This window comes from Scardinius erythrophthalmus, assembly GCF_964197995.2.
Source record: "Scardinius erythrophthalmus genome assembly, chromosome: 21".
Classification (NCBI taxonomy): Eukaryota; Metazoa; Chordata; class Actinopteri; order Cypriniformes; family Leuciscidae; genus Scardinius; species Scardinius erythrophthalmus.
Genome location: NC_138241.1, coordinates 37,088,566 through 37,098,565, shown reverse-complemented (window position 1 = coordinate 37,098,565; position 10,000 = coordinate 37,088,566). Strand labels below are relative to the sequence as shown.

The 10,000-nt window shown below is 43.0% G+C and overlaps 2 protein-coding genes across 4 annotated transcripts in view; both read left to right on the top strand.

The window, feature by feature from the left end:
- Nucleotides 1–7,271, top strand: part of ptk7b (protein tyrosine kinase 7b) — a 31,758-nt gene extending 24,487 nt beyond the window's left edge. The window contains exons 14-18 of the mRNA XM_081350840.1: nt 261–487; nt 775–855; nt 947–1,098; nt 2,481–2,659; nt 4,852–7,271. Coding sequence (XP_081206966.1) covers nt 261–487; nt 775–855; nt 947–1,098; nt 2,481–2,659; nt 4,852–5,012 — 800 coding nt within the window. The 3' untranslated portion in view covers nt 5,013–7,271. The remainder of the gene's footprint in view (nt 1–260; nt 488–774; nt 856–946; nt 1,099–2,480; nt 2,660–4,851) is intronic.
- Nucleotides 7,272–8,234: 963 nt separating this feature from the next.
- srfb (serum response factor b) overlaps nt 8,235–10,000 on the top strand; it is a 56,923-nt gene continuing 55,157 nt past the window's right edge. For all 3 annotated transcript variants that reach the window (XM_081351491.1, XM_081351489.1, XM_081351490.1), the window contains exon 1: nt 8,235–8,944. In XM_081351491.1, the coding sequence (XP_081207617.1) occupies nt 8,393–8,944 (552 nt within the window). In that variant the 5' untranslated portion in view covers nt 8,235–8,392. The remainder of the gene's footprint in view (nt 8,945–10,000) is intronic.

Here is a 10,000-nt window from a genome sequence, read left to right as displayed (position 1 = left end):
GTGTGAGAGAGAGAGTGTGTGTGTGTGTGTGTGTGTGTGTGTGTGTGTGTGTGTGTGTGTGTGTGTGTGTGTGTGTGTGTGTGTGTGATGGGTTGGGTTAGTGTAAGAAGAGAAAATATACAGTCTGTACAGTATAAAAACCATTACGCCTATGGAATTTCCCCATTTAGCCAAGTAAACGTGCGTGTGTGTGTGTGTGTGTGTGTGTGTGTGTGTGTGTGTGTGTGTGTGTGTGTGTGTGTGTGTGTGTGTGTGTACAGGGCGTGGCGTGTTCGGCGAGGTGTTTCTGGCTAAAGCGAGGGCTATAGAGGAGTCCGAGGACGAGACGCTGGTGTTGGTGAAGAGTTTACAGAGTCGAGATCAGGAGTCCGAGTTCAGACGAGAGATGCAGATGTTCAGCAAGCTCACACACACACACATCGTGAGGCTGCTGGGAGTCTGCAGAGAAGCTCACCCGCAATACATGATCCTGGAATACGTGGATCTGGTACAGCCACACACACACTCACACACACACTCACTCACACACACACACACACACACACACACACACACTCACACACACACACTCACACAGCCACACACACAGCCACACACACACTCACACAGCCACACACTCACACACACACACACTCACACAGCCACACACACACTCACACAGCCACACACACACACACACACACACACTCACACACACACACTCTCTCACTCACTCACACACACACACACACACACACTCTCTCTCACACTCACTGATGAACTCTTGTTTTCCAGGGTGATCTCAAACAGTTCCTCAGGATATCAAACAGCAGCGATGGGAAGCTCAAGCCTCATCCCATCAGCACGAAAACTAAAGTACGTTCCCATAACCTCATTCAGACTCACTCTTTCAGTGTGTTTAATAAGTCATGTGACTCTGTGTTGATCATGTGACTGCTCTGTGCAGCTCTCCATCTGTGCCCAGGTGGCTGATGGGATGCAGCATTTATCAAACCAGCGTTTCGTGCATAAAGACCTGGCGGCCAGGAACTGTCTGATCAGCGGACAGAGACTCGTCAAAGTGTCCTCGCTCGCTCTCTGCAGAGACGTGTATAGCAGGTACAGCTGACATCATCACCCCTCTCTGCAGGCGGTGATAAAGCTGTGTGTGAGTGTGAACGATCTGCAATGTTTCAAAGATCAAAGTTATTGTGAATGAAAGAAAAAAGAAAGAAGCGATTCTGAACTGAAACGAGTCGTCAGTAATTCAGTCTCACTTCCTGCGGATCCTGCGTGGGTTTGTAACTCATTTGCATAATGCCCGCCTCTGGTCTTGATTGGCTGAACAGCGTCTCTTAGCCCCGCCCTCAAACACTAGTGTATCTGAGACTGGAAGAGTTTGGCTCGTGTTGTTCGTGTGGAGAAGACGCTGTTTTCTGAGATTGATACGGTGAAACCCACGCCATCGTCACTGTTCGCATCTCTGAGATCAAGAGCTGAGATTCAGATATGATAATGAGCGTTTGCTTTCTGACCAATCACAGCAGAGCAGCTCTCAGAGAGGCGGAGCTTAGAGAGACTGAATCTTTGATGGAAGTGTTTCAGACGCTGAGGTCTCGTCCACACTAATACGTACAGTCTGAGAACGCATCTGTTCCTCTCCGCTTTGGCCCTCCGCACACTGAGACGCGGTTTTGGCAGAGAAAACTACGCTTTTTGAAAACGCGGTTTTCTCGTTGTAGTGTGGACGATGACGTAAGTTTATTGAACCCACAGATATTGATGTTTATAGCGGTGTTGTGTCTGTTATATTCACTTTCACACTGTTGCTAAAATGTTACTTCACACACTCTTCATGTCACAGTCCTGCACAGATGACAGGTTTGCTGTCCTGCGGTGAAACACGAGAACAGATGAGAAACACTAATGTAGACGGAGAGAGTTTTGAGACGAAAACTGTTTTCAGTCCCACAAAGGGCAATTATATTAGAGCAGTGGCATTACATCACACACACAAAACATACATTAAAAACAGTAAAAACCATCATATTCCACATACACATCTACATTTTACATTCCAATAAATTATCCAACATAATTTATCCGTCCGAATCTAAATAATTATCCTTTAAAATAGTATAATCTGAAAACTTGAGGTGCTTCTGGATCTGGTGCAGAGCTTCTGGGCATCACTGTTTACATGCATGAAGAGCGCCATCTAGTGTTGATGTCAGTCAGTCACAGCTGGTCTGGTGTGTGTGTGTGTGTGTGTTGTGTGTGTGTGTGTGTGTGTGTGTGTGTGTGTGTGTGTGTGTGTGTGTGTGTGTGTGTGTGTGTGTGTGTGTGTGTGTGTGTGTGTGTGTGTGTGTGTGATGGGTAGGTTTAGGGGTCGGGTTTGTGTAAGGGGACAGAATATACAGTTTCTACAGCATAAAAACCATTACGTATGGAATGTCCCCATTTAAATAGCTAAGTAAACGTGTGTGTGTGTGTGTGTGCAGCGAGTACCACCTCTACAGGCAGGCCTGGCTTCCCCTGCGCTGGCTCCCGGCTGAGGCCGTGTTTGACAGTGAGTTCTCCAGTAAGTCGGACGTGTGGGCGTTCGCTGTGCTCATGTGGGAAGTGTTCAGTCTCGGAGAGATGCCGTACCATCAGCTCGATCATCAGCAGCTGCTCGAAGGTGAGCACGTCACATGACCACCGGCGTCACATGACCACCGGCGTCACATGACCACAGACATCACAGTACCACCGATATCACATGACCACAGACATCACATGACCACCGACATCACATGACCACCAACGTCACATGACCACCGACGTCACATGACCACCGGCGTCACATAACTACAGACGTCACATGACTACAGACGTCACATGACCACTGGCGTCACATGACTACAGACGTCACATGACCACCGGCGTCACATGACTACAGACGTCACATGTTTTGACATGTTCAGTTAGGGTGTACAGCTGTTTTGACAGTAATGTCTGTATGTTGAGTTATTGTCAGAGGACAGTAAATGTATTCTGCTGTACAAGCATTCACAACATATCCAAGTTTCATTTCTGTAGGATTGTCCCTTGAGTAGATATACCAAATGTTTGCTGAAGTCTGAGGGGTGTACTCACTTTTGTGAGATACTGTATATATATACAGGGATTAAAGTTCTCCGTCGCTACGACGGATTTCCGTTAATTGCAGCAAGTCTATGACGGATTTCCGTCAATTGCAGGGTTCCAGTCTGTCCTTAGTGTCTTAAATTCACGTTTCATAATTTTAAGGCCGTAAATAGGCTTTCATTTCTCAAATAGTGCAATAAATGTCTTAATTTTAGTTTGAATAGGTCTTAAATTAAGGAAAGACGAGGTGTATTCACCCTGCTGAGGGGGATGTGATCAAAGCCTGGAGTGGAGCAAAAGCACGTTCCTCTCTCCACTCTAAGCATTCTGTAATCACTTCGCTCATGGTCCACTCCGGGTTTTCAATTACAGCTCACGGAAAGTGCATGTCAGGCTACAGCTGAGCGCTGAGGTAGATATTTCAGTTACCATGGACAGGACATACTTATAATGCAGGTAGGGCGATATATCGATATATTTTTGAAATGCGATTTGGAATTAGACCACATCGCATATATCGATATAGTTCAAATTTGCTCTGTGATCCTTGCTCCCCGCTCCTCCTATTCCACTCTGCGCGTGTTTAGAGCATGTTATGAGAGGCGAATCATGACTAACGTTACTTCAGAAAACCCAGCACAATAGGAACTACCTGGCAGTGACATAAGTGTACGCTGAAATAAAGTTTTTCACCTCAGAAAAACGGACTTTCTTGTCCTGTCAGCCGTTATCCTGTTCTCGTAGCGCACACTCAATTGCACGCGCAAATGCAGCGGCGCGCGCTGTATCGCCTCACTGATCAAGTGCAAAAGAAGCTACGAGCATGCAACGCCGTTACGTTGTAAATTACACGAAATAAAAGAAATGCAGGTGTGATTTTCATTCTATTCACCAGGAGCAGTTTCCATGTTTCATTAACAGTTATTGTTAATATTGTGTATTCACCATGGTAACTGTCGTTTCCATATTAACCCCAAAATGCCACTATTTTTTCTTTGTGTTATTTTTAATATTTTTAAATGACTATAGTGGCTCATACCACTTTAACAAAAACTAGTTTGGGACTGCTATTTAATAGCTTTAGCATAGGCCTAATGTTTATTTATTAGTACTAGTCTTTACTATTAGTCATATTCTTACAATTTATGTTAAGTAAAGGGGAAAAGTACTTGTGTGTGTTAACAAATTTTGTGTAAACGTGTTATAATTTGCCTATATATATAATAAATAAATATATATATAGGCAAATTATAACACGTTTACACAAAATTTGTTAACACACACAAGTACTTTTCCCCTTTACTTAACGAAAGTTTAAATGTGTTATAATTTGCCTATATATATATATGTATATGTGTGTGTGTGTATATATATATATATATATAAATATATATATATATATATATACTTATTGCGCCTACTGCCAATATTAAAGCGGTTTAAAACGTCTCCCCTTAAAACGCTATTGGTCTCGACTATTTAAAAAGACTTGGCCTAAAAAAAATTTCAGTCAGAGGAATTTTTTTCACTTTAATCCCTGTATATATATATATATATTGATTAAAACATGCCTTTAGTGTTTTAATCTTGTATCCTGTTTATTAAAGTATTTATTTTGAGATTGTAAAGACAGTATTTGTGCAGGTCTTAACTGTGATTATCTCTCACGGGGAGAGCGAGTCTCATGTGTGTGTGTGTGTGTGTGTGTGTGTGTGTGTGTGTGTGTGTGTGTGTGTGTCTCAGCTCTGCAGGCTGGTCATGTGACCCTGTCTCCTCCAGAAGGTTGTCCTGCTCACGTCTGCAGTTTGATGATGCGCTGCTGGGCGTCCAGTCCTAAAGATCGACCCTCCTTCAGCGAGATCGCTCAGACTCTGGCCCGTGTTCCTGCAGACGCTAAAGTCTAGCGCATCGCATCACTGCAGACACACACACACACACACTTCAGACGCGCTCAGGATCTGCAGGCACACACACACGCTCAGGATCAGGCCTTCACCCGCCTTAAACACACTCATCATCTGTCGTTCGGTCGAAGCCTCTTTCCTCAGGGATGCCAGAAGAGCTTCATGTCAGGGTGACCTTTGACCTCTGACCTCTAGACAATCACAGCTCCATCAGGCCACAGACGCAGAAGGAGGAATCAGCAGTGATCAGTGTGTGTGTGTGTGTGTGAGAGATATTTAGTGTTTCCACGGGATGATGTCGCGTTAGTGGAGACGGAAATACAAAGCTATAAAGCCATTAACAAATATAATACACACACTGCAAAACATGATGTTCTTCCTCAGTGTTTTTGTTCTTTTTTATTATTTTGTTCTTTTTTGTAATATTTGTTCTTGTTTTAAGCATAAACACGTGCATTCTTCATTACGCAGACTTAACATCTGCAGTGCTTAATGTTCTTCTCCAGTAAATGTCCCGCTGGAGGACAGAAGCACTGAGGAGGAGGATCGTCTGCGGTGTGACGGTGGACGTGTGTGCGCTGAAACAGAGATTGTTCGTTATGATAATATAATCTTTATGTTTCTTTGAGGTGCTCACAAGTGACTGTGTTATTGTAATAAATTAATATGCAACGCCTCAGATTAAGCCATGATTAATCACAGTGTAGTCTTTATTCCCAGTTCACTGTCAGTCCCTGTGGTTGTTGTGGGTGTTTCTGGGAGCCGGCGCTTCAGGAGTGACGGAGATCCGCGGCTCTGCTCGTGTCCACTAGAGGGCCTCAGGTGATGCACAGCAACACCAGCGTTACAGTCAGAGAAGTGCAGAGGCTTGTTTCCGCCACAGAATACAACATTTAAAAGATAATCGCGACTTTTTATCTCACAATTGCGTGTTATAATGTCAGAATTGCGAGATATAAACATGCAGTTCTAAGAAAAAGTCACAATTCTGACTTTATAACACACAATTGTGAGATAAAAAGTCGAAATTACCTTTTTATTTTTTATTCTGTGGCGGAAACAAGCTTCCATAACTAAAACATCTAAAACTCCAGATATGTTTTGTGTTTGAAGAAGCGGGAGTCTCACAGTTCGGGTGTGAATCCCAGTTTGATTTCTAAGACCTGGAAAAGTCATGGGAATTAATATAGCAAATATATATATTTTACTAGTTATGCCAAGCTCTGACATATTTTATCAGGTAGTTGTGAGCAAACTAAACATGCAATTTAAAACCATTAATCTGCAGTCACAGAAGACTGGAGAAGACATGAGCGAGTTGTGTTTATAAGCGCAGGAATCCTGAAGTTCCCGCAGGATTGTCCGTGGATTAGAAAGCGCTCTGAAAGCCAGTCTTCATAACCGCAGATGTTATAGTTGTTCTCCTGTGGGTCAGTGTGTGTTCCCCGTCCGCTGCAGGAGACGGCTCTCTCTGATAAAGTGCCTCGAACATGAAGGACTTACTCCTGTTTTTTACAGTCTTTTGTAATGCCGTTAATGCTTGTTTTTTTAAGAACTGCTTTATATAATCGTTTCATATGTATTTGTATGATTGTTGTTTTCGTCTCTGCGAGTCATTATTGTGGTCACACACACACACACACACTCAGTGAAGCTCACAGTGATGTAATGCTGCACATTAAACACTCAGTGTTTAACTCTCGCTGTGTGTGTGTGTGTGTGTGTGTGTGTGTGTGTGTGTGTGTGTGTGTGTGTCCGTCTCTCCATGTTTGCTGCTTATTTTCATTGTAATAGATGTTGTTGGACTGACACATGTTGAGTTCCTGGAAATGATGCGTGTGCGTGTGAACTATCACTGATCTGTGTAGAGGCACATCTCTGCCACATAAAGTAAATCATTATTATGAAATAAAAAGTTGAAATTATGACTTGGTCAAGTCAGCTTTATTTCTACAGCGCTTTCTACAGTCCAGGTGTTTCAGAGCATCTTTACAGAGATAACAGGGACATGATGCGTTTGGGCTGATGTCAGATCAGTTCCGCTGTAAAGATCATCAATTATCAAACGAGTTTATTTCATCTATAAAGCCGTTCTGCAGAAATGTCAACATTTTGACTTTATGCCATAATTATGATTCACAAAAGCATGATTTCTGTGTGGCTGAAATGGACTTCCACACACAACCTGAACTTGATTCCAGATGTCTGTGAAAACAGTTCATGTTCACATTTCACAATAAAGCTTCTCAAAAAACTCTCATGATGAAACTCAGTTCTGTGTTTATGAAGAAATGTTTATAACATAAAAAACTTATACAAAATACCAAACATTAGGCTATATACAAACGTATACGATATGTGTTTATGATTGAAATGTTGTTGAACTCTTGATTTTGTCCTTTAGATGATTCCTGCTGATGAAGAATACACAGACATTAAGCATTTAATTCAAGTATTGTAAAATATTCTCCTCTAGTACATCTAAGGCTTCTATAAGCGTTTCTATGGGAACCACTGATGATGTAGTGCCATAAATCCTTGTTGCAGTGCAATTACATTATTGTTTGGTTTGTTTGTGTGATTGTGTTTGTGTGTGTGTAGTTATTCTGCTGCTGCTCCATCTGTGAGATTACTGAGAAATAGAGCAATATTTGCTATTAATATGATTAATTATGCAGGTTTGGTCTTCTATGTGTGATTTCCCCTTATATCAGTGATTTAGCACACAGAGATATCTGACTAAAATAACTTTGATAACGTTACTAACCTGCATCTATTCATAGAATAATTCAGCAGATGCTCCGCCCTCTACTGTGACGTTTGCAGCGAGCGCAACCCTTTTGGCATTTATGCAAATTACATAACGCTTTAACCAACCGCGCTCCAGGCCGTCCCCGCACGAGCCAATCGCTGGCCTTGACTATTACTAGCCATATAAGGAGCGAGAACTCCAAAAAAGGAAACAGCGTACCTCTTTATATGGATGCAAGTAGTTCGGGCTTGTGCAGATCATTCCGCGTCTGCGCACAATAAGTGCTTTATGAACGCCCTCAGTGTGATGATTGACAGCTGTCAGTGTTCAGAAGATGAGTTAAAGCAGCGGAAAAATATCTACGTGGAAATGATCGATGATTCCACGGGTTTAAACGGGGGACTAGATGACGCGGCGGAGTAATCGCGGAGGTCTGGTTTTCCTTTTAGAGAACGCGTGGAGTTCCAGGTGAAGCGGGAGAGAGAGAGGGAGTGAAGCGGGGAGAAGGTGCTCATGTTCAGCATCACTTTTCAAAGTTTCGCGCAGTTTGTATGAGCGACTCACTCTCACACACTGACCGTCACTCAAGCGCTCCGCTGCCGTTAAACGGATCGTTCTCTCCGGTTGTATGATGTTATCCAGTCAGACCGGAGCGGCTCTGAGTGGAACCGGGGCAGCGGCGGGGAAGAGCTCGGGACACGGCGCGGTGGTGATCGGAGCCGGGGTTCGGACCGGGCTCGTCCGCTCCTCTCCGGTAGGGATGCTCGGGGGAACCGGAGCCCAGCGAGGCGGCGTACGACCGGGGATCGCAACCGGACTCGGGCCACTACAAGCCGCAGGGATGGTGGGAGGTTTGAGATTCGATCCGGATAAACAGGGTTTGTGCAGCGGCTCGGACGCGGACTCCGACTCGGGCGATGAGGATGAGCCCGTGGGGTCAGTCACGGACGGCCGGAGGGGATCCGGAGTCAAGCGGGAGAGAGCCGAGATGGAGGCCGTGATGGAGGCGCGGGAGGCCGGCTTGCCCTCGCCGGGGTTCGGGGTGCTCGCCGGTGGAGTGGCCGGAGCCAAACCGGGCAAGAAGACCCGAGGCAGAGTCAAGATAAAGATGGAGTTTATAGACAACAAACTGCGGAGGTACACCACCTTCAGCAAGAGGAAGACGGGCATCATGAAGAAGGTGGGGAACTTTATAAGAACATCATTTAAATTACATCCAAGGTTATTATCCAGAGAATGCTTGTTATTTTTCTATATAAGGGGAGTATTCTGTTGCCAGCCAGAAACGAGTGTGTTAAACTGGTCAAACCGTCAGTGGAAAGATCATGAAACTGAAGGGTTGCGGGTTCGAGTCCTGCTAGTGTTCTTGAACTATCTTTATCTGGACAATATTCTCGATCTGCTGTGAAGCCTGAGCAATCTCAGTTACTGTAATCTCCTGTTATCACTGTAGAGCTGCTGTGAAACAGTCTATACTGTTAAAGTGAAGCAATTCTCAACAAAAACATGTTAATTGATCATTTGAACAAACAAACAAAAAGAATGCAAAATGTAACAAACATAAGATACAAAAACAGACAAACTTTCAGACAATAAACAAGTTATAGTTCAATAGTCAACAGGAAAAATAATAAAAAGAATCCTGATTTATCTATTGAAAATTACTTGCCAAGAGACGTAAAAGAAAGAAAAGAAGAAAAAAGTGGGGGCACAAAAGGATAATAAAAGATTATTATGAAAGAATATTAAATATGCCACAAATTCTAGATTTTTTATAGCTTTTTTTATTTACAGACATTGAAATTGTATTTAAGTACAAATTAAATTCTTGTTTGAAGATGTCAAAGCGGGTTTGCTTTTTGTATATTTACATTTACGGATATAAAACTTTCCAATAAACAAAAGGAGGTTAATGCAAAAACCCGCTTTAGATTCTTGTCATTAATATTAATGGCTAATTAGTCATACACATAATTTAAAATGTATAATCATAAAACTAACAGTTGTTTCTCCTTGAAAATCTGGAGGCTTTAAAGTGATAATTCACCCAAAAATTAAAATGATCCCATAATTTACTCTCCCTCAAGCCATCCTGTGTTTATGACACTCTTCTCTCAGCCGAACACAATCAGAGTTATATTAAACAATATCCTGGCTCAAGCTTTATAAGCCAAAACAAAATTCCATATTTATAACTTTATAAACTATAATGACTGGCTTCCGATAACAGCTGTAC